The sequence below is a fragment of the Nannobrachium achirus genome, assembly GCF_963921795.1.
Source record: "Nannobrachium achirus genome assembly, chromosome: 6".
Lineage (NCBI taxonomy): Eukaryota > Metazoa > Chordata > Actinopteri > Myctophiformes > Myctophidae > Nannobrachium > Nannobrachium achirus.
The window spans coordinates 40,689,723-40,715,912 of NC_137815.1; the positions used below are offsets into that span (position 1 = coordinate 40,689,723).

The following is a 26,190-nucleotide window of genomic DNA, read 5'->3' on the forward strand; positions in this document are numbered from 1 at the left end:
CCAATCGCACAGCTCATGCCCTGCGTTTAATGATCGCCTGCAGCCTTGAGTCTTGCAGCTTTTGCTGCAGGATTGACGTTCCTCTAGCCGTGCGTGTGCTGCTGGTGGGTTCCGCTCTAGGCTACCTGTAGGATACCTGCTTGGCCCAAGCTACAGTTCATTCAACAAGATGTGTGGTGGTAGTTTATAATGTAATAGGAGGCTGTAACTGCACATTATAATTGTGTAAATTCAAAACACGATAGCGATCATGCTCAATTATTCTGCACATGTTGTCCAACTTTCAGACAACTTCCCCTTTTTATTCTGAGACCATTTTCTTTAAATGGCAAAAAAAAAGTTGACACGAACCTGCAGGTTAATCCAATGCTTTAACTTCTGACCAAATGGTCTGCTACTCTGCAGCTGCTCTTCTTACACATAACTTGTCTTAACAGTTTTATAATGTCAGATTATTTTTGTTTTGTTGAAGAGACAGCATTTAAGGAATGAATTTTACACATATAGACCTAGTTCTGAGAAAAAGAAAATAAGCTACAAGAAAATGTTCTGGGAAAATAGCAGGGAAAGAAGTCACAATTTTTGCAATATGAATAGATTTTTGGGGTTTTTGTTTTAATTTATATCTGTTGAATCGTTTGGCATAATTAATGTTCTACATTAGCCTACAGACATTATAAATTATAGAGAAGTTGCGTCAACAAGATTGTAATTAACAAGCAAATTAATTAGCCTGTAAGAAATCAATATGAAAAGAAAAAAAATCTAATACATAAATCATCTGACAAATCATCTTGTAAATGCAAAAATGCATTTATGTAGGCTACACAATTCTCTTGTTGCTTGCCTCCAACACACATTTCAGGGTTTTATTTGGGTCACAGATGCCCCATCATTAGAAACAGAGAAGCTATATTTCACTGATGATGGCAGTCATTCTAACAGTGCTATAAGAGGAACTGAACACATGCAGTGAGACTTTTCAGTTACAGTATTCTGCAGCTATAGCGTCTTTGATTCCATGTGTTAATTAATAAATATAGAAGCATGCACAGATATGCAGGGAAAACAGTCGCGCGCGCACACACACACACACACACAGTGTGTGTGTGTGTGTGTGTGTGTGTGTGTGTGTCACACACAGACAGTTTCTTGATAGAAGGAGCCTTCAAGAAGTTTATTCGTTTTCTCTCTAAAGAGTTTCCTCATTTTGATTCAGCGAGTGGTGTGAGGCTTAGCAGACTTTACACCATGGTGAGATGAGATCCCCCTGGCTGCTCTCCCACCACACACACACACACACACACACACACACACACACACACACACACACACACACACACACACACACACACACACACACACACACACACACACACACACACACACACACACACACACACACACACACACACACACACACACTCACCTCCTTGTCGTCATATAGCACCGTTATACTTTACACCGCCTCTACAGTACCTCCTCTTCAGACCAACAGCATCACGCTATCAGAAAACCTATTAGTAAAAGGTCCTACTTTGCCACACAGACTTGTCACCACCAGAAGATGTAAATCCAAGGCACTCATCTGGCAACAACGTTTTTTAAAAGCCTTTATTCAGTGGCGACTTAATATTGCAATTGGAAATATTATGGAAACAAGCCTGTCACCTCTGGATCATATTCATGTCCTACTCCCCCTCCCCGCAGGTATGACGTAAGAGGAAATTGGCTGCTGTGTGAATTAAGGTCAATTACCCAAATTATGGTCCCTCAATGAACGGTCCAGTGCCTTTAATTCCTCCGTTGACTTCAGAAGCCTCAAGTGATTTACATTGCATACACAGTAATGTTTTCATTGTTAATTTATACATAATATGTAACTCAGAGAGTGTTACGGGTCCATTTGGTTTCATTTGTGCACTCTGTGAGTTAAATTAACACAGGGGATTTGACTGTGTATGATTTCTATTGAAACACATGATGAAGTCAAGACATTGTGGTTTGGAAGACAAAAAGTCATGGGAAGAGTGAATCTACTGTAATAGTCAATCAGGTTTTTAGTGTGATCAGAAAAAGGTCTTCCAGTGTCACATTACCCTTAAACCTAAGGCTGCATGGGGCCATATACAGTATCGATGATAATATCTCCATATCATCATATGAGATCATCTGTATGATCTTTTCTTGGTTTTAATTAGGTATAAAATAGAGCTAATATTTTATTTTATACTTTTAAAAGTGAAAAAATAAATAAAGACGGAAAGAACGAAACGTGGTGAAAATAGCATATATGTACCAGCTCACAAAATAGCACATCTACAACACGTCGCAATGTTTGTGAGCTTGTAGATGTACTACTTTTGCTATCATTGAAATAAATGACTGAATAAATAAATAAATATCATCACAATACGATATAATCAAAATATCGTTACAGTATTTGATCATTTCAATTTTGCCCCAGTTTGTACCTTATGTCTACTTCCTGTACGATATGTTTAGTCCTTTTAACTTAATTTCTTACTTCAGAAGCTTGGATCTATCTCTTTACTCCTACCTCTGTATCCTACCTGTGTTTCCTACAGCACTGCTGCTGTAACCACTGAATTTCCCACCCAGGATCAATACAACTCTATATCTATCTATCTATCTATCTATCTATCTATCTATCTATCTATCTATCTATCTATCGATCTATTTATCTATTTATCCATCCACATTGAATCATGTCTTTGCATGGATTAATTACCTCTAACGTATGCAGTTATCAGTTAGGAAGTTATAACTCATACTGCCCACTAATTGGATTTAATTTAACTTTCATCCATGCCCTGAGGCACTGCACATAAGGACTACATATTAATATCTACATGCACTGCATGCATTATGCTGTATGTCACACACTCACATGGGCACATGTGTTTGTTTGCGTGCGTGTGCCTACTGCCTATTCGCAAGTGTGTGTTGGCCTGCTTGGGCCTGCATATGTTTGCTGTGCGTATCTGTGCGTGCACACACGCATACACTCGTGTGCATGTTGTATACACGTGCATGTGTGCACGCTGTGTGTGTAGAGCGTGGAATGTGCTGGTCTGGAGGCGACTTTGCATGTAGGGAGGAAAGAGGTCCTTGATAAAACCAAACGAACTTGGCAGGCGCATCTCATAAGACAGCGATTAGGGGATCCTTTCCAAACCAGAAGAAAGAGAAGAAACGCAGCCTGTCCCTTTTCTTCTCTCTCCAAGGCGCCTATTGATTATGTCTCTGTCTCCCCTAATAAAACTGTCAATGCCCACCAATATCAAGCAAAGTGCGGAAATTACTACTCTTCATTCCCCGCAGATTAGAAGCAGTCCTGCATAAAGTACTCAGACTGAGGGGGGAAACATACATGTGTGTACTGCATATACTGTATATACATACTGTACGTACGTACATACATACATACACACATACACATCACAAATGACAACCTGTCTTTTATTCCAAATTGAGGTAGACACTTAAAGCGTGTGAATTAATTAGCAGAGGGGATAATAAGCAAGCAGTATATTCTCCACACAAATATGTGCATTTAACCATTAACACAGTGATATTCTAACTCTCCACAATAATTGTGGAGAGTTAGACCATCATTTATTCAATGTCATTAATTATTAATTAAATGCATCATAAGAGCCGGGTGCTCAAAAAAAGCAAAAACCTTTTCCTTCATACAAACATAAACACTTCACCTTGCCAACCCGCGTCCAATTCTCTTCTCACAAAGACACTTACCTTGCCAGGGACAGAGCACTGAAATATCTACTCCCTATTTTCTCAATATCCAAATCAAAGCCTGTGCATTATAAAGGACTGGCACAGAAATGATCCTGTCAAACATCAAAAGACATGAATGCAGTATGAAGCAGGCCCTAATAAGTTACCATAATGGACATTATGTCCATTGTTGTATCCGATAGCACACACAACAAATGGTCAAATGAACACGGTCTTGTGGCCCCGGACCTAAAGTAATTTTACAATTGTGGCCCCCTGCCTAATCTATAGTTGAAAACTCCTGCATTAACACCTCTGGATATTATAAGGATGATATCCCTGTATTGTTTGTCGCAAAATGACGACATCTCTTAATAATCATTAACATCGACAGGAGGCGTTAATAGAAAAGAAGATGATAGATCACTTTAAATTAAAAGCATCATTGTGGTTATGCTGGGGGGAGATACAATGAATCACCGTTTTAAATGACTAAATGATTAAATTGATTATTGAATTATTTTAGGTTGTAATTCTTGTTATATATTTTTCAACTACAGTTGTTTGGTAAAAGTGTTGAATTGCAGTGGTGTAAAGTAACTAAGTACATTTACTTAAGTACTGTACTTAAGTACAGTTTTGAGTTCCTGTTTTCAGTACTTTTACTTCTACTTCACTACATCTCGGATCCAAATATTGTACTTTTACTCCACTGCATTTATTTGAAAACTTTAGTTACTAGTTACTTTGCAGTTATAAATTATACTATTATAAAACATACATTAACCACTTCAGCCCTATTATATACCTAGGGATGGGTTGTGAGCTTATAGATCGACTATTTTCAAACATTTTGTAGTTTTACTTTTGGTACTTTTAGTACATTTTGATGCGAATACTTTTGTACTTTTACTCAAGTACATTTTGAATTCTGGACTTTTACTTGTAAGGGTGCCCACACATCAAAATACCTATAAGAGTGGAATCCGCATTCTGCTGATGCATTTCAATGAGAATGGAGCGGTTTCATGCCAGTAGAGGATATCTGCAGAAAATCCTCCATTCTCATTGAAATGCATTGGCGGAATGTGGATTTCACTCTCATAGGTATTTTGGTGTGTGGGCTGGGCACCCTAACAGACTATTTCTATATTGCAGTATTGATACTTTTACTGAAGTAAAATATGTGAGTATGTTTTCCACCCCTGTTGCATTGTGAGTGGGAGAGCAGAGCAGGGAGCGTTTGGCCTGCTGGATTCCTGTGCTGCATGCTGTCATTCATGATAGGGCCAGGCCTGCCAGCTCCACTCCGTACGGGTCCTAGGCTTGGTCTTAATCTGTGTGTTGCCTGAATGATAGACGTCCGTACCACGAATCGAATCACATCAAGGATAGTGTTTCAACCAGAGAGGGAGCGTTTAACCCACCACTCCAACTGTTACGTAAGCACGGCCACAAAGGTCATATTTAGTCCCATGGCCTTTCACTTATTTTCCTCTTAGTCCATAAAAAAAACCTCACTCTATTGTTGAGTTGATTTGCCTTTTTTTTCCCCTCCCAGCTTTCTCCCTTTTCGTTCCCTCTTTCTCTATTTCTTCTTTTTTCAAGTGCCAATTTATTTAAACTCTTTCCCTCTTTTCTTCTTTCTCCTTCATTGATTTCCAAACCCCAGTCTTTGTATGCAGCTGGGGCCCAGCTGTGTGTCTGTGACTGTGTGTGTGTGTGTGTGTGTGTGTGTGTGTGTGTGTGTGTGTGTGTGTGTTGGTGTGTGTGTGTGTGTGTGTGTGTGTGTGTGTGTGTGTGTGTGTGTGTGTGTGTGTGTGTGTGTGTGTGTGCCTGTGTATGTGTGACTGTGTGTGCATTGTGCATAGATATGTATGTGTTAGTGTTAGTTAGTGTGTGTGTGTGTGTGTGTGTGTGTGTGTGTGTGTGTGTGTGGCTTTCTTTGGCACAGCGCTGCCACAGTGGGCAGGGCATACAGTATACGAGTGGGACTCGGGGGAAAAAGAGGGAGAAGAGAGAGCGAGAGAAGAGAGAGGAACAAAAGGGAAGGGATGAAAAAAAAAGGAGAGAAAGAAAAGAGAGTGACGCTGTTGCATTGTGCTGAGTGGAGGGGCTGGGTCGTCTTGGAGCGGGTTCAGATAGTACCACAGCACAACTACAGAGGAGTCCACATGCAGAGAGAGAGAGAGAGAGAGAGAGAGAGAGAGAGAGAGAGAGAGAGAGAGAGACAGCAGTGAGGAACCCAGGCACCAGAGTTTATTACCAGGACTCCTCAAGAGGCACAACCCCGGCGTCAGAACCAGCAGGAGGGAGGGGAGGGGACGGGACGGGAGGGAGGGACCGAGGAGGAAGAAAGGAGAGGAGGATGAGAGAGGTGGAGAACCGATGGGGATGACAGGATTGGAGACAGAAGAAAAAAAACAGAGAGAGAGAGTTAAGGAGAAGGGAATTGGTGACAGAGCGTGGGATTATCTGGAGCCATGTTTCCTCGTTTTTCTTTTTTCTTCTTCTCCTGGACTCCCAGAGTGCCAAGTGTCACATGTTTCTCCCATCCCAAGTTCTATTCTTGCCGTTGTCACATTCACAGAGCAGTCGAGGCGAGGGGAATCCCTTCCCTTTATTAAAGTCCTTGGCTCCGACATGTTTACTCAATTATACTGCTTATCTGAGGCTACAGATGTAGCATCAGTACCACTTTTTAACTCGCTGCACTGCTGGGATGGGATGCTGCGGCCCAGAATGGCCTTTTAGAAAATGTTGATAGACAAAACGACTTTGGGCACCAACATCCGTGCACGACTGCAAAAACAAGTACATGAGCAATCATTAGTCAGATAGGGTCCAACGCTGATCCTGATTTAGTTGATTCCTATGCCACCCATATTTTGACCAATAATTTAAAAAAATGAAGATAAAGGAAAAAAAAAACTAACCCTTTAAATCGATTTGAAAAACTTGACTTGATTATAAACAAACAATTTGAACCACTTAAGTTCTATTCAAATTGTTTTGCCTCTAATGACATAACCAAAATAGGGATGCCAGGTTGTAGGTAAAAATCAGCACACATGAGCTGCATAATTGCCAACACCGATGTTATCTATTAATAGCAGCCCTGCGTCTGTTCGTAGACTCAAGACAATTGCCATCTCTATGCGTGCATTGGTTCCCTGAAGATTAATTATAGTTGTCATCCATACTTAAATTAAACATTTCAACTCACACTCTCACACGTGTGTGTGTGTGTGTGTGTGTGTGTGTGTGTGAGCGTGCTTGCGTGTGTGTGCGAGTGTGAATACACTGTACAGGTTCGCACATTTGCAGTAGGTCCTCTTTTGAAGATAAACGGTATTTCCTGTGACTCTTTCCCACAGGCATGTCTATTTCTTATGAAAAGGTTTACATAAAGCCTGATACGGGGGGGAAAAAAGAAAGAATTCTTGATATTATAATGTCAGGTCTTGTTTTCTTCGATACCGACAGCAGATCCCACTTTAGGGTCTATTCAGCCGTTCTTTCTGCTTTTCAGCGAGATGGTTGTATTTTTAACCTAGCAGAAACAGCTACATGTGTTTGACAGAAGAAACAGGCTGAACGCAGCCAGCCAGCAAGCCAACCATTCTGCACACAATTTATAGATACGTATGTGCCTTTTTTTTTATCACACCTCAAATTAAATTTGGAAAGCCTGCTTCAGCTGTCATGTATTACAAGGCCCAGATGGGTGCAGTGGTGGAAGAAGTACTCAGATTTCTTACTTAAGTCAAAGTAGCAACACCACAATGGTGAAATACTTTACAAGTACGCCGTCCTGTATTCAACAGTACAAATGTTTTGGGTTCAAAATATACTTACAATAGTATTCATTATGAAGAATGACCCATGATTAGACAAAATCATTTACATCACAACACTGTTCACCGTTGTGAGCTTGTAAATCGGCTATTTTCGAATAGCTGAAGTATAGAATAGGGCTTTTGGTTATTAAATCTAAATCTGCAAAGTAACTGGTAGCCTAAGTAAAATTATCAAACAATTGTAGTGGAGTAAAAAGTACAATATTTGCATCTGAGATGTAGTTGAGTACAAGTTATACAAGTTGTACAAGGTATTGTAAAAATGACAGTACAGTACTTTAGTAAATGTACTTAGTTACTTTCTATCACTGGATAGGTGGCAGAAAGAGGAAAGGGAGAGAGAGGAAAAAGAGGGAGGGAGAGAAAGCAAGCAGGCATGCATGCATGCAGGAAGGCAGACTCACCCAACTGACATATTTGCTGAGCGTGTGCCTGTGTTTGCTAGCAAGAGAACACCATCTAGCTGGCTGTGGGGTCGTAGGAGGAACAGTTTGATGTATGGTGTGTATCAAACAACAGTCAGGAGCAGGCCGCTGTTTATTCAGGTTCCCGTCTGGATCACCTCAGAGGCCTGTAAACCTAACACCTGCTGCATGGAAGTGGGCTGCGCTGTTTGCGTGGTTTGGTCACCGTAGCGTAGCTTTTCGTTTGTCCCTGCATTCCTACCCCATCCATCCTCAAGGCTCATTTCATTACTTTTGTCCCCTTTAATTATTCTGTCATGGCTTCATTTTTGTATTTCTTTGTCTCACTCGGTTTGTCTCCTTTGCTGTGACATCTCCGTTTTGTATCATTCGTCTTTTTTATCTCCTCTGACACGATTAAGCCAGCTTAAGCCATCTTGAGGCCGTCCCCACGGCTCTGTACTGCATATATTATTTCCATGAAAAAGACACAGCTTTTGCAGCTCATAGATCCTCAAATGCATGTCACAATGCTCATATCATATCTCATTATGCAGGCTCTCAAGCATTTTCATGTCAAGAAAGAGACCCCAAATTGATACGTACAGTATTAGGCCGCAGTCCGCAGACGCAGAGGATTTTATGCCAGAGTGTAAAACCTATGATCTGAACAGTCATTCTTATACATTCTCTCTTTGGGCTATTCATCTATAAAAGTATCTTCATGCATAACCATATCTTGTCTAATAGTACATTTATAGATTAGTCATTTTACAGTTGTATGACTATACAATGTACTTTCCCAAACACACACTGTTGTACTACTCACTACTGTGTGTGTGTGTGTGTGTGTGTGTGTGTGTGTGTGTGTGTGTGTGTGTGTGTGCGCGCGTGCGCGTGCTTGTGTGTGTATCTGTCACTGTTTCACAATGAACAAATTAATGACAGAGAAACAGTTTACTGTTCATAAGTGTGATGACATGTAGAACGAAACTGTTCAATTGTCTGGTCATTTTGGCGCTCGTTAATCAGAGGCGTATGCTGGATGGACTTCTTGTGTCTGGCGTCATCTCCACTGTGGGGAGGGGGGATATTCAGCTTCAGGTTGTTGTGGCTGCACCAGAGGACCAAGTCTTTCAACTTCCCATCTGTAAGCAGACTCATCATCACCGTCCCGGAATGGGCCTGATGAGTGTGGAGAGATCACACCTCTCTGTGGGGAATCAGTGTTGATTCCCAAGGAAACATGATGCGTGTTTTACCCAACTTTTGGTAACACTTAATGTTAGCATGGATGTTACTGTGGAGTAACAGGTGGTGACAGGTGGAGGCAGGAATGGTGAGTTGGTGTGAATTAGCAGGTCTGGGATGATAGTGTTGAACACTGAGCCAAAGTCCATGTCCTTGGATCAATCAAGATGGAGGAGGAATATAGTGTTTCCCAAACATTTCTAAAGGGTTGTGAGTGAAAAAATCTTTATTGGATATTTCTTTACATTCAGCCAATATATAAAACAGCTCTCCATACATTTCAAACAAGACATTAGATCGGCTATTGTCTCTAGTTTGGGTCTCAGGAAGACATAACATTTCTCTTTTGGGTCTCAAGCTAAAAGGTTTGGGAACTCAACCGCGGTGGGGTTTGTGATGTCCTCAAAGGCCTCCATGGCCACAGAGCAGAGGTGAAAGCCTGAGTTAAAGTCCTGAGATTCAGGGTCTTTTAGGGACAGATTTTATTGTACAGTAGATATTCTCTTTAAAGCAGGAGGGAAGTCCGTTGACCTGATCCATGTGAAGACAGGATCCACAAGGTCAGCAATAGACTTTCAGACACAAGGCTAAAACATCATCTGGTCTGATCTGTCCTCTTCACAAATCCCAAGAGCAGGCAGGCAGGGTGGGTGTGGGGGGCATAATTTGTGCAGTGTGCGAGTTGGGAGAGGGGCGTTAATGACATTGGCAGGAGTGCATGCAGTTAAAAGTGGAAATTCTACTTGGGCTAGTTAATTGATGGCCTGCCATTGAAAAGTGTACGCTACCCTATTCGGAGGAAATTGCCAGTTCATATTTTATATTCGGTCCAAAGAAAACATTTTTTTTGTCTGAATTATAGGCGAGAAAGTAATAGTTGGACGGAATACTGAGGGTAAGGAAGGGATGGGAGAACTCCTCCCTCTCTCCCTGTACCTGTGATCAACAGGTACCACCTTCATCTGACCTGCACACCTCCCACACACACCTGGGGAGGGAGTGAACATATTCTGCGATAAAGAGAACATGTTGCATGCTTTTAAACCCACCTGCAACAGTAGGAGGTATTTATTTTGATTTTTCCGTTTCTGGCCGCATGTCAAGTTCCATTAGTCTACAGTCCACATGATGTTTGTTAGACAAAGCACAGAAGCCACACGTTGTTGGTCTTTACTGTCCTGTTATAATCCAGGTTTCCCAAGGTTTTTTAGGAAGTGGGTCTCTGAAGGATGGCTCTATGAATGTGCCAAGAGATGTCTAATGTGGGATCGAGCTCTAGTGTGGTGTGACACAACTTTACAATCATAACTGCAGAGAGTCAAACACAATCACAAAGGGAATGAGTTCTAGGGCTTAAATTGCGCGCACACACACACACACACACACACACACACACACACACACACACACACACACACACACACACACACACACACACACACACACACACACACACACTAATGTCAATTTGTCAAGGACAGGACAAAGATGTTTGCAGACAGTTTGCAAATTATGATCTTGCCAATGATCTCTGGCAGCCATGATAAAGAACAGGACATTTAAGTGAAAGTGTCCTCTGCTATAGAAAGGAAGCTACAGAATCAAAATGTCATAGAGTAACTGGTCCACTACACCAGCTATCACAGCAATCTGGCAGATTCTCCTTATCTGCATTTCTATCATGTAACAGTGCAGGTTATCATTTTTCCGTGGATGTTGCGAAATCACTGAGTTTTAATAAAATGAGGAGGGGGAAAAAACCTTCTGCGTGACATTTTCATGTCAAGAAAGAGCCCTCAAATTGATACGTATTTTCTTCTGCAGCCGAGCAGATGAGGAAGTTCAAAAAGATTATTTTGGGGCAGCTTTTTCTTTATTTAGAAGGGAGAAAGGAAACAGAGATGAGGGAAGGGAGTCAAGTCAGAATCAAACCAGGGTCACTGCGATTATGTGATCGACGCAGTATCCGAAAGAATAGATTCACAAGTTCTGATTCAGAATAATGTTGTTCCCCCCCTTCCTTCTGTGCGGTCGACATGGGTACCTCAGGAAAACAGCATAGCTATAATTATATGGTGCATGTGTCCAGCATGGCAGGAGGGATGGAATGGGAAGTATAATAACTCTAGCCTGGCCGGCTATCAAAGGACGGGTTGCGTCATGTGAGTGATCAAATAATAGTTAGGTGAGAATGTGTCCAGGCCACACACTGGGCCTGGGCTGAGAGTCCACAGGACAGACACACCAACACTGAAGACAGACACGCATGGGGGACACATTAATAGCCTCACTAACTCATCTGTCTCTTCCGTCTTTTCTCTCAGCTGACTTTTGGCACGTACAGTGGTTGGTTGGTCCCGGTTCTTCCTCTGTCACTCCCTTTTTCATCCCTCTCCCTTTCTGCCTCCCCTCTTTGTTCCTCTCTTTCTCCCACACCATCTCTCCTCGACTCCTTCTCTTCGCGCTGTGGTATCTCCAACTCAATTCTATATCTCTCCCTTTCCAAACTGTTATCTCTTTCAGGACAAGTCTTCCCTTTCATCTGTGACCCGATCTTCTAATTTCTTCCTCATTCAATCTATCTATCTATCTATCCCTCCCTCCTCTACCCCCACCCCCCCCGGCCCTGTTCTGTCGCCACGGTGCCTCCCCCTCCAGCGCCTCCTCTGTCCCACTGACGCCGCGCGCTGCTCCCATCCCCCAGAAAACCACTTCAAACAGCCAGCACCATCAAAGCTGAGAGTTGGCCAGCCAGTCAGCCAGCCAGTCAGCCAGCCAGCCAGCCAGTCAGCCAGCCAGCCAGTCAGTCAGGCAGCCAGCAAGTCAGCCAGCCAACCTTCTGCTTTGACTTAAAGTTACTCCCGTCGCAGGGCTGCTTTCCTCTTCTGATACACATCAAAGATCCTCTTAAACTCAGAGTTTGCTTTTTAAACCTCCTTTTCTTCATGACGGTTCTTTTTTTTATTATTCCATTGGTTGAGTTTTCTCTCTTGCGCCCGCCACCCCCTCCCTATCTATACCCTTCTCTCTCTCTCTCTCTCTCCCTCTCTCCCTCTCTCTCTCTCTCCTCTGCTCCATCATTTCTTCTTTACTTACAGGGTTAGTGTCAGTAATGACATGCACACACACTCTTGGTGTGGTACTGCTGCCTTTGCACTTTTCTTCTGTGACTTTAATTGGTTTATTTTCGAAAGCGTTGGCTCATGCTTCACACGCACGCCACACACATGCTAATGTACGCCCCTATTACAGTGGGAGGGGGAGACCTCGGTTAATCCCGTGGGGGAAATTCGGTTGATAGTTGATATCAACTGCAGAGCATGGGTTTATTCGTCAACATGCCGTCAGCTCAGTCCCTTTTGCGCATCCTCTTAATCAATGTGTGTGTTGTATCTGAATGTGTGCCTGTGCATGCATGTGTCTGTGAGCGGGTGAGAATGACAGACATGAAAAAGAGATGGGAGAGACACTGACAGAATGGCGGGACAGAGATGAAGTACATTATGAGTAAGAGAAAAGATGAGAGAAAACGAGCAGCCAGTGAGGGAGAGACAGCGGAGAGAGGAAAGGAACGTCATGAGCCATTTAAAAGGCATCTTTTTTAATGTCTCAACGTTCCAGAGGTCACATGTGGTCATTTGAAATGTTCACTTGAATCTTTTCACCCTGGTGGAGCGAAACATGCGTGTAACGCCAACATACACCAGAGGATGGCGCCCCATCTGTATGTAAACCTGCAAGTACTGTAGGTATGACAGTCAGAGGTCTCTCTGAAATGTATTTCTTCAAAATCAAATTGGATGAACTTAGTTACACGTGAATTATATTCAATCCTACCAAATTATTATTGTTAATATTATTATAACAACCCCTTTTCTATGTTGTGTAACAGTGACAGTGTACACATCAGTGACAGTTTCCTTGCCATTAGCACTTCTAAATCAACATGAAAGTGTCCAAATTCTATGTTTTCTAAGAACATCCCTGTCCTGGCTGTAAGCACTTAGATTAGGAGTCTGTGGGCAGTTACCCAGAGCATTGTCTCTTTAATTCACAGCACATTGCTGTGAAGACACCTCTTAAGGATGCAATAAAGACATTTGAGGGGACGAACTCGGTCGGATACCGGGCATATTTGTTTTACCCTCAAAACAAATCATCCATGGAGAGTAACTGAAAGTTGCAACTCAAGTAAAACTAACCCCATCCCACAATATACAGCCTCCAGGCTCAAAACGAAGTTTTATTTCGAGCGCCCCTATAAAAAAAAGGGGGAAAAAAGAAGAAACGTCAGAACTTTTGTGTTCCTTGAGAGAATGCTTTAATATTCAAAAAAGGAGCCACTATTGTGTGGTTTTATTGCGCCGACGTACCAAATAAAGAGCCACATCACACAGCCGGGACGGTCTCCAAGCATTTTCATGCATAAAGTAAAAAGAGGGAAAACAAATTTGAAGGGGGGAAATGGGGGTATTTATAGAGTGGTGTGAGAGACTTTGCAATGACAGGAGCCCTAATGAAGTGGTGTTTGGCTTTTTGATTCACAGTGCGGTGAATGCGTGGGTCCCTCCGTGACCGTTTACTGCATTCCTCCGTAGCCCCAATCCTTCGCTCGCTACACGGAAACCCAACTTGGGGCACCAGGGGAGGCGAGGGGGTGAACTCAAAATAACATGTTCCTCTCTCACTAAAGCCAACCTTTCTCACCAGCAAACACTCCTATGTGTGTACGCACACACACACACACACACACACACACACACACACACACACACACACACACACACACACACACACACACACACACACACACACACACACACACACACACACACACACACACACACACACACACACACACACACACACACACACTCTTGGGTGGGGTGTTTGCACAGAGACACACACTTATAGGCAGTGGGTCGTGTGCTCAGGAACATGCACATATATGCACATGTACATAATTTACAGAGAATCTCTGAATTCTAATCCAATTCCTAAACTGTAGCCTGTGAATGCAGTAAACATGTGGCGGCTAATTCAATGTGCATTGCGTTAAGTAACAGTGAATGTCACGAGGTGGTCTTCAGGACAGGTGTATGGGTAACATGGTGGCACATTTGCAGAGAGCAGAAGACAGGAAACGTCTAAAGGAAGAGGGCAGGCGACCACAGAGTGTTGTTACACTGTTTCACTCACACCTCATACCTCAAACCTTTGTGATCTCGTAACATTTAATACTTGTTACTTGCAGGCAACATACATTGAAACCATCAGTTATTGGGACAGTGAGTATGCCTTCCTGTGTTAGTGCAAGCATAACCATAATGTGCATTACACATTAGATAAGTAAATGGAAGAAAAAATACCTGTTCTCCTTCAAGTCTGGCCTTTCTGACCAAGAGCCCTTTTGGGTGCCATAAACACAAACTCTAAAACCTAGTGTGCTCACTATGCTCTCCACACAGTCCACTCTCCCCTTGTTTTTAGTTCAACCACGTAAACCCTATATACTTATTTGAACGTCAAATGCTGATCTATAAGCTCGGCTACTTCTGCTATTTCCATCAAATGATTGCCTATTTTGAACAAAGGTTTAATAAGTTCATTTGATGACATGCCTAGAATAGAGACACAAGGGGGTTTATGAACTTAGGCCTACATCCTTCCTTTCAAGTCAAAGCTTGAAGACACCATACCATAAGGTGGTTCACGGCAAGAAATGGGAAACCTAATAGATACTAATAAGTGGGTTAATATTATAGTATAGTCTAGTATAGTAGACAGACACACAGGCATTTTTAGGGTTTAACTACGGTACCTCACAGGCAATGACAGTGCCAGACCTTCAAAATGGCTGTGAGCATTTTTAATGATATCAATTAGTACCAAATATGTCAAAGCGAACTACATTAATACACGACTAGAGAATTGCTAAATTGATACTTAGTGACAATCTTACTATGCATGCTTCCACGTAATTTACGTGCATCATGTGCACGCATGCCTGCATACAATTTACATTTGCCACACATACGGAGTTAGGCGATGGCTTATTGTCCTTACACTTCCAATACAGTATGTCGCAAACACATGTGACATCTCACCTAAATACATTTGTTCAAACTCACGCATACACACACGTGCTTGTGCACGCAAGCACACACACACATGCACACGCATGCGCGCACACAAGCAAGCACACACACACACACACACACACACACACACACACACACACACACACACACACACACACACACACACACACACACACACACACACACACACACACACACACACACACACACACACACACCTACACACACACACACACACAGCGCTGTTGGCATACTGAAAGTGCTGTTTGAGTGCACCACCACTGTGGTTTTAACACCATCTTATTTAACTTGCTACCAACTCTGAGTACTGCACATTTCCGAATCTAAAATAGTGTACTCAACAGGTGTGGTTATTGCATTGTAAATGTGTGATTTTGTGACCATAATTCTTCCTTCTATGAATAGAGATATTACAAGTTACGATATAAGAGAAATAATATTATACACAATATACTCTTTAAAACGCACAACAAATACAGCACACTTGGCAACAAAATCAGAAATTACATTTAAAGATATGTTATTAAGAGCGAGTTTGAGGTGAGAATGGGTGCAGTGCAAATACTGGAAGTAGGAGGTTAGCTCCAGATGCAGATGAAGATAATGACAGCTATGTCTTTTTCTTATTTAATCCATCAAAATGAATCAGCATGCACTAGAGACTACAGAGCATCTGAGAGCATGCGCCGTAAGTAATATATTAATATATATATGTTAGCTTTTTGTCTTTATATTTTTGTCGTTCATTGTCAGTTTTATTTATCAGCATTTTGAAGTCCTACCCGGAAGGGCTCCAATAGATGTGTTCTGCATCTTCGCTGCTGCTGTGTTACTTGCAGATGAAGAGCAGTAGATATCACAATACCACTGCTATCAATTTACTTTTAATGTGACTGTGAATACAGTACGTTGTTGTTACACCATCTCTCCATGTTACTTTATATATAACTGTAAATATTACGTGCCTTAAGTAGCCTTGCGAACCAACGCTTCCAGACTCCGAGCCATTTGGCCCATAGACTGTAAATAATACATCTATATGGGCACGTACCTTTTAGGCGAAGCCCGAACTGGCGAAGTGGGGAAATGTCCGATACCGTAGCGATCTGGCGAACGTCTTCTGGACAGGGCGTTTATCGTGCGCTTGCCCAGGCCTTACGGCCTGGGCATAAATATAACGATTGCATTCACCACGGCTTCGTAACTCGCGCGGCCGGCCCTGGCCCGCTCTTCGCTGGCCTTCGCGGCGCTTGCAGTGTCGTGGACAATCGATTCGCCAGATCGCTACGGTAGGAGACAAATCCCCACTTCGCCAGTTCGGGCTTCGCCAGAACAGGACTTTCCCCATCTATATATCTCTTGCACAAGAGACTTGAGGCACTCATTTTTTGAGTACTCACCTTAAATAGATATATTTGATATATTGTTTTGTGATTTGAGGGTTAGTTATGATTATCTTTTGAAACTGCAAGAAACGTTTATTTTATTTTATTTGGACATCTGTAAACTTGTGAAACGTGAGGAAGCTGTAAACAACAGTTATGTATGTTTGAGTGGAGGAGGTGGGTGGGTTTATAAATATGCACTCAACGATTTGAATACCCGGACAGGGTGGCGTCTTTTAATGAAGAGGACATCTAAAGACTACTGCACGTGAACACGCACGCTCTTGCATGTGTTTGTTTAATGTTTCCTCCAGCAGTAGAGCAGTCTTGCTGTCTGTCTTGTCCCCTGTTGTGCCTTGTTGTTGTCGCTCTACCCCTGTTGTCATCTCTGTGTGTAGTTACTGTGTCATTCTCATTTGGTTAGTGTATGATTAGTTAGTGTATGATTTTCTGCTTGCTATAGGTTAGGGCCTCAGGTGTGTGTGTGTGTGTGTGTGTGTGTGTGTGTGTGTGTGTGTGTGTGTGTGTGTGTGTGTGTGTGTGTGTGTGTGTGTGTGTGTGTGTGTGTGTGTGTGTGTGTTGCTGCCAATGCAGCAAGCTCATAGTTTAGTCTCAGGGAGTTTCCCCCCTGTATCCTTTTCTGATATTAACGTCTGTGGGAGGATCTGTGTCAGGGGCAGTTTGACACTATCTCGCTGTCTCTCTCCACCTCCCACGCAATTTCTCATTCTCTGACAGATACACAGTAAAACCATACACAGTAGGTTTGTACAAATGGAACCAAATTGACCTGGAACTACAAGGTGTGCAAATGGAACCAAATGGACCTGTAACTCCTGAGAGAGCGCACATAGTCCATTTCCTCCCATTTTTCAATTTTACTATGTGTACATACAAATGCATTATAGCTTATGTCACAATCACACCTGTCTCCCTTTCACACTCATCCCGTTACACACACACACTCTCTCTTTCACTCACTCATCCCCCCTGTTACACACACACGCACACGCACACGCACACACACACACACACACACACACACACACACACACACACACACACACACACACACTTTCACTCACCTTTTAACTAACATGCTCATACCGCTGTGTTTCCTACCATACATTGATTGCTGATATACAAAACTGTACACTGTACCACATTGATGTGACATTTACACCTCAGATCGGGGTGTGGCACGTGGCAGTTTCTCTATAAGTAGCAACGTGAGTCTCGCCTGGCGGCTCGACTAAAACATAAAAAGCTCACAGCCAGCTAGCGAGGAAAGGGAAATGACTGTCGTCAATTCCTCCTGCTGACTTTTGTCTTGAACTTGTACGTAACTTTAGACATTCACATTGATGCGTCTGTGGTTATAGTTGGAGATAATTAGACAAGAATGTTTACACTTCCTCTTCTAGGCCCACAGAAATGCAATGAAACTGCAGCAAAACACCACATTAACACAATTCCTATCAGCCAACGTGCAATTTAGTGTAATTATCAAGCCCTCGATTTGCTCTGTCAACATTGGTGATGATAATTGTATATGAAATGGATTTGGATGCAAAAGAAAAACAAGAAAAAAACAAACAAATTAAGTGTTTTATGCTGAAACGAGATCTCTGCCATTTTGAATATTTAACACCAGCTTTTCTGTCATGAACATACATTCATGATTAAATCTTCCTCCACTCCTTGATGTCGGATCATTTAAACAGAACAGCTTTCACTCTGTCTGATGTTTTAAGTATGCTTTGTACCGTCTGTTATTCCTGCTTTTAGCTTCTCACACTATACTTTATGTTAATGTGTGTTCTGTTCTCTCACAATTCCTTTGATGTTTTACTGTTTTCTGTCCTCACTGGCCTTTTAGTCGTCCATTGTGAAGCACTTAAGAAAGATTTACAAACTGCATTTAAACTTTAAATATTAATGCAATGTACCATCTCACAGCCTTAGCAAATATTGAAAAATGTTTAAACAATGAGCGATGAAACACCTGACAGTTCCGAAATGATAGATTGCATTTTTGAATAAACATTACACAACATAAATAAGCAACGCTTGTAAACGTTTGGATTGTTAAATAGCTTTTTGTTTCCCAAAGGCAAGAGCAGTAACATTGCAAAGTGTAACAACACTTACAACACTACATATTGTAATATATATTTATTATATATTACATTTGTATTCGGTGCATCAACACAGCAAGAAACAGTGAGACATACTGTACGTATTTCCAAATGGGTGTTTTTCTCTCAGTGTAGTTAGGCTAAAGGAGGCCAAAAACAATGAAAGAACGTCTCGTATCTTCAGAGAATGGGACTGTGTGTCTGTGTGTGTGTGTGTGTGTGTGTGTGTGTGTGTGTGTGTGTGTGTGTGTGTGTGTGTGTGTGTGTGTGTGTGTGATGCTGAGTAGACGAAGGTGATCAGGTGGTGGGAGGTGTTTGTTCTTAGTTGTGGTCCCGTGTGACTCATTGTGTGAATGTCAGATAGCAGTTTTGAATAAAGAACTCCCACATTAAGTGTGTTCTTAAATGGCACGTTTGATTTCTATGATATATTCGAGGGCAGCCATACTGTAACTATATGACGATCATCCTACAGATGAAAATGGATTTTATTTCCTCACTGAGCCGCAGGCGTACTGTAGGAGTGTAGGTAATGTAAAATGACGACGTTGCTGTGCTCGTTTTGCCGTGTCTGTGGTTTGCTTGTCGCAAATTTATGTCACAATAGTTCCTTTTGACACCTGTGGAGCAGGCACAGCCACGACAGCATTAGCCCATGACAAGCATTTGTCCATATGTAAACTGTAGGATAGTTGATTGATTGATTGATTGATTTAATCAATATTTTATTAGACAGAAATGTAAAACAGCACGAGTACAGTCAAAACACTTAGTCTAAATGGATTACACCAAAAAAAAAATCCTAGCGGTCTTATTTCCGTTATGGCTCTAGTAAATGTATTATATACAGCAGTAAAGCCAATGTTTATACTGTATGAAGGTAATGCATTTCCAGTGATTGAGGATGTAATTTACTTGGCAGGATTGTTAACTTCATTTCTGGCAGCTCAAAACAGAGAAAAGTTAAGAGAGCTCTACTTGCATGTACATACAATAACATGTCTGTAGTAATGCGTGGAAAGGCCTCTGTAGATGGCAGGTGGCTGCAAAGGGTCACAGTTGTTTTTATGTTTTTACATTTTTAACAGACTGAGGCCAGATTAAGATTGAGGAATTTGTAAATGAAAATGAAGCATGCCTTGTTCTTATTAATGCTAGGATTTTATTGTTAAGTTATTTTTTGCTATTGCTACCATGTAGAAACAATCTTAATTTCACTAGAATGTAGCAGGCATCGTTACATTTCTTTCCACAATGAAGCAGTTATGTCAGATCAAACAAAATTGTTAAAAAGGATTTCATTTCTTCTAGGTGGTCAGTACAATTACTTGACAATTTAAAATACAACTTGCAATAAGCAAAAATACTAATAGAAATCCTAAAGAAATTGCATTTGTAACTTATATTTGTATCTGAGTTTAAAGTCCTATACAGTATATGGTACTGACTGTAAATGATATAGGTTGTCTACATTATAACACATATTCTGCTTTTATTTAAATCTACAACTAGACACAGAAAGTTCTCTAATATTAATATTTGCACGCAATCTGGACGTTGCTCATAATAATAATAATAATATCCACATTTACCACGGCAGCAGTGCTCAGTAACAATTAAAAAATAACGATTGATTTACCCGTCCTTCACCGTAATCGAGCAAATCCTTGTTTTATTGGAGCAGCTCTGAGACAGTATAACTAATAGAAATGGGAAGTACATTTTCCTAGGTCTCCCAATTAGTAAAGGCATCTAGGTCAAATAGCGTTAATGATTTATAATCTACCATTTTTGTAAAAAACATTTTTTATAACATCAACATGAAATGGTAGCAATTATGTAGCAAATGAGGCCTGTAGTCATGTTTGTTGCAATTTGAAACCCAAAGAAACAAACAAGGTAATTCCTAGGTCATTACCGTGTACTTACCATTTCACCACATAATTACTAAGTAAATAACGGGTCACATGTGTTTACAGGGTTACTGTAGATGCCCACCATGCTGTAAACAGACCAGGATCTATTTCTCCAAAATCACTCTAGCAATAAAATGATCTTTGCACCACTGTGAGCCTTTGCAAAATAAAAAGGAAGAAATTGTACTGCTGAAACGCGATTTGCTTTTCCTTGATTTTAGATGTGCTTGATACTGCATGTGGATTGTATTTTCATGTGGTACGTAGGATATTCTGTCCTTTCATATGTATTTACCTCTCCTAAAATCAGGCTGCGACCAAATGCACACAAAACGACCAATATATTAATCTATGGATCCGTTTATCCATGGTTGGTCCTATACGCAAACGTTTAAGGCCTCACGTAATCACGTGTTATGTTATGATCCTCTCTCTCTCAGATGACACTTAGCAGTCTGTCACTGTCAGAGATGAAAAGGACACTACTGCAATGAACATTTGCACATGTTATTGTTGTAAAACAACAAAAACAGTCCCAGAGGACCAACTGATTGACATTGTCAAGCATGATGCAGCACAGTTCAGTGAGCATTCTCTGGATATGAGTCACATGCTTCCCACGCACACTACATATGCACATGCAAAATAGCTGTTCTGCGCTCTGCTGCGCTGTACAGTATACCATTCTCTCTGTTCAGTGTCCTCTGACATATTACACACTCGTTAAAGAGATGCACACTCCATCATTCAGTTAAGTCCTTTGTTAATTGACATACATACATATCTGTGACACAGACAGTAAATATGGATGCAAAACGCATGCAATGTGCACACCCAGGCACCCCCCCCAAACCCCTTGCAAGGTTTAAAAGCTCTATTGGTCTTATTCAAAGACCCGCTGAAGAATGCACACGCCATCCAAATAAATAAATCAAGGGGTCCGATAATGAAAGCCATCCCAGCGGCACACCGCTTTAATGACAGCACAGACGGGCCCAGTGTCACTCACTGCCATGGGAGGGAAAATTAGAGCCAATTTGACACTAATCTGGACCAGATTGTGCTCCTCTCTCAGGCCCGGCGGTGGTAGTGTGCCCCGGAACGCACACGGAAACCCCTGCAGAGCCGATAGGCCAACTTCAACATCATAGTTGTCCGCTTTGTGGAAGCAGTTTTGATGACCAATTTCACCCCCCATAAAAGCAAGTCGTTCCCCTCCACATGGGCTCCGTATAGCGTATAGCGTTGCATGCGCTCTGCGTGGCGTGGCCTACTGTAGAGGAGAGAATCTGGATGTTTCGCATGTGGCTGTTTTTCACAAGGTTGTAATCAGCTTGGAACGGTAGATACAATTTGCAGATACAAATGGAGACACATGTCGGTTATAAATTCTGAGATTTGCCAATGCGATGTAAGACAGCAAATATGTTTTGTAGCATTCAGCAGATCATTTGCTGACAGTGAGAACAATGAATCACGTTTGTACACTGCGTAAGGCTTGCACTGATTCACTTACGTGTACATTTCCCCGGTATCAATAGGCTTCCCTTTGCCCATCAAGCTAGTCATAGCTGAAAAGCTACGCACATTACTCAGTGTTTTATTATACGTTTGCTTGTGAGTGTATGTGTATTGGCTGTGACAGCTCAGTGTGAGCAATATTTAAAAGGTTTGCCATGTAGATATGGTATCTGACAGGATGTGTCTCCTCTAATGTACCCACATGTCTTTAATTTCTAAGAATATCTGCTCTATGAAAGGCATTAACAAAACCAAAGGTTAGTCACATTACGGTAATTCTGGCCTGGCTCACAACTGTTTACAGTAAATAAATAAAAAATGAAAAACTAGGTGGTTCACCTGGTAGAGCACAAACTGGGTTCAAATCTGACCGAAGGCCCTTTGCTGCATGTCCGTTTCCATCTGTCTCTTCAGGCATTTCCTGTCTCTTTTCACTGACGGCATCGAATAAAGGTTTGAAAATGCCCCCCCCCCAAAATATAATTAATAAAACATAATAACACTTTTGTGTTTTTGAGGACAAAACCTTGCCCAAAACAGTGGTACCAGGTTGAAAGTGATTACAATTTGGGACACACAGGTTGCACAATTACCAGTACTGATGTTGTCTAAAAAGCCAAACAATTACAGATATATCGGCCAAACCGATATATCGTTCAGGCTGTGGAGAGGATAGTTATTTGGTTGTGATTGGATATTGCCAATCAGCGGGAGGAAGACGAAGAGAGTCCTCACAAGAGCCTGGGAAATACAAGCCTACAGTTGAAATCCCGGGCATGTGTTTATGATTGTCATTTATTGTCCTTGCCATGGGAAAAAGTGGTGTGCCTTTCCAATTCAGCTCCAGTTTGGGCACATGGGGTACAGCAGCAACAACAGACCTTTAACATCAGAGTATCAGTTCTGTTTTTTACTAAGTCATGCACAAAGGAAGACTTTTTTTTAAAGGGGTAAATAAACTGTCTTCATTTCTGTCTTCCAATTTTTGAAGCGTATTATGTAATTGTGTTATAATTTGAAAGTCGGATTTTCAACTTCACACAAACAATATTTTCATCCCTGGCTGTGTACCTCCCAGGTAAAACATCTCCTTAGTAGAAATGCCACTTGAAACTGAGCCAGGACAAATCATCGTGGGGATTTTCTAACTTTATAGTTCGACATCATGTACGGAGTAACGATTGCTGAAACAATCATAATTTATAGTGACCTTACTTTTTCCAGTTCTGGATCCCCTTTGTGAAATTGTGTAGGTTGCAAGTTGAACACATCTGCCTTGTATTGATCCTAATCCACAGATCAACCCACACAAAGCCATATGAAATATCTCCTGATAAGAAACACATTGAACTGCTTCACATGAAGAATATTTCATTCCCTTTGCCTACAAGGTAATGGGATACTGCAGCGGCACTGAAATTGAGCACAAACAAATAATTATGGGGTTTTCAAAGTCAAACATCATGCGAGGAACATTCTGAAATTCATGAAACTTTTGCAAAATGTCTGGTGGTGCCATCCCCCCGCCCCACCCACTCTTGTGTCTTGTCGCTTTGGTTTCGGTTACTGACATCGGTTGTGTAATTGTGTAGGTTGTTAGCTGGCCTATGTTGATCATAATCTACAGCTCAATCCATGCAAAGCCATATGAAATATTAGTTGATAGGAAGCACATGTTTATGACATTCTCGATCCTAGTGGGAAAAAATGCATTTTACACTACTAAATAATTTGTGTCTCATATGGAATATGGATCAAAGACACATGTGCCAGACATTTGATTTTAAAATGTATTGTTGCGCTGAAAATGCATTTAAAACGGGTAGGGCTTTGTGATTTACAATACAGTGTGTGGGGAGTATTACATTGTTCTTCCTCAGTGAGACACCCAGAAACGTGCTGAGCGTAAATCTATCCAGCAGACCTCCATGTGAACGTGAATGATATTGCATTTAAAAACAGCAACTCCTATATGTGACCTAACGTCTAACGTCTCTTCTTCCTCTTTGATCTCCGTTCCGCCCCCCTCCCACAGTGGACATCGAGCGGGCCAGTTCGCTGGGCTCCGAGGGAGAGGATGAGGTGGGCCTGTGGAGCCTGGAGCCCCAGGACTGCCAGGAGAGCCTGGAAAAGACCAGCCTGACGCCCAGCGAGGGGACGGAGGAGCCCGGCAGCCCGGCGGCGCGCTCCGGCCGGCCACACAGCCTCAGCCCCGACGGCAAGAACCACTGGGCAGCGGAGGCTGAGGCACCGGAGGCTGAGGGAGACGCTGCTGCCCCTGCCCCACCTCTCACACACAGGGAGGAAGAGCACGCTTCTCCTAGGATGTATGGTAAGCAGTGGTGGGGAAAGTACTCACTTTGCTTTATTTATACTTTGTAAAAAGTGTAAATTCCAGAATTTAAACTTTACTGGAATAAAAGCACCAAACTATTGGCATCAAAATGTACTTAAAATTACCCATGATGCAGAATGTCTCATTTCACGTTTTCAAATGTATAAAATCTTTTGAAAATAGCAGATCTACAAGTTCACAATGCGTCACTTGTAGATCGGCTATTTTCGAATGGCCAAAATATATATATAGGGCTGTGTTAATGTATGTTTTGTAATAATAATCTAAATCTACAAAGTAAATAGTAACTAAAGTTTGCAAATAAATGTAATGGAATAAAAGTACAATATTAGAAGTAAAAGTATTAGTATTATACTAAAGTAAAATACAAATACCTCAAAACTGTACTTAAGTACAGTACTTAAGTAAAGTTACTAGTTACTAGTTACTTTCCACCGCTGCATCTTGGCGAAGCAGAGTCACATTATGCCGTAACAGCAAAGGTGGATTTTGTACCATAATTGGGATGTTTATCTTTTTTAATGAGGCCATTCAACAATAAATCCTATTTTAGGTGTCCTTTGCTGTGGTTTTGGTGTTTGGTGTGCATCTGTAAACAAGTTTATAGTGCTCTTTCTGATGCAAGACCGTTCCATTGTTGGGGTCCTTAGTTCTCAGAGCCTTCAAGATACACCTTCTTATCAGCTCCCCATGAAGTCGAGAGTTAATTCCTATAGGCTATTCCTTCTGTTTGAAAAAAAGTGCCTTCTGAAAGCATGACAAAAGGAAGTCATCCCACACGATGTAACAATATTTCCATGCATCAAAGAGGTGACGTTACGGTATTGAAATCAGAACGGGGCGACACAAGGCTTTCCCTTTTATTTAGAGGAGATCAAAGGCTCGCGCGGCTTGCCTACTAACAATCACTTAGCCCTCTCGCCTCGTGTGATTTGGCCTGCCCTGATGAAGGCAAAGCTGAGTTTTTACAACGCCAACCACACCGGCTCTTCCCCATGCCACATGAAAACGGCTCAAAATATGCCAACATCTGCAAACATTTGAAAAATCTTCCTCAAAGTCAATGCGCTGTAAGCAAAGCTGACTGGCTTGAGTCATGATAGAAGGCGCCCCGCTCTCCTTCACGTATGTCTGTGGCTTTCTGTCTTTCTGGCTGCATGGCACTGCAGTCAATGGCATGGATGAAAAAAGAAAACATATTCCAAAAATCTAGCACTAGGTCCAGCTAATCGGCCCCAAAATAGATTTTCCTCAGTCTGTGTTTAACTCAACAATTTAGCCCCATTATTTTCAGTTGCAGGCAGTGTCATTTTACAATACCGTCACCCCCTATATAAACGAAGCCATACATGTGTGTGCATTGTACACACACACACACACACACACACACACACACACACACACACACACACACAGTGTGGTATATACTATTTGACGTGTATAATGTACAGTACTATAACGGAAGCAATGATGCC

General features: G+C 41.7%; 1 protein-coding gene across 1 annotated transcript in view; it reads left to right on the top strand.

Moving 5' to 3' along the window:
• The window catches only part of LOC308287104 (zinc finger E-box-binding homeobox 2), a gene marked incomplete at both ends in the record, with an annotated part of 32,965 nt that overhangs the window by 289 nt on the left and 6,486 nt on the right, over positions 1 to 26,190 (top strand). Inside the window, one exon of the mRNA XM_080728224.1 lies at positions 24,395 to 24,691. Coding sequence (XP_080584350.1) covers positions 24,395 to 24,691 — 297 coding nt within the window. The remainder of the gene's footprint in view (positions 1 to 24,394; positions 24,692 to 26,190) is intronic.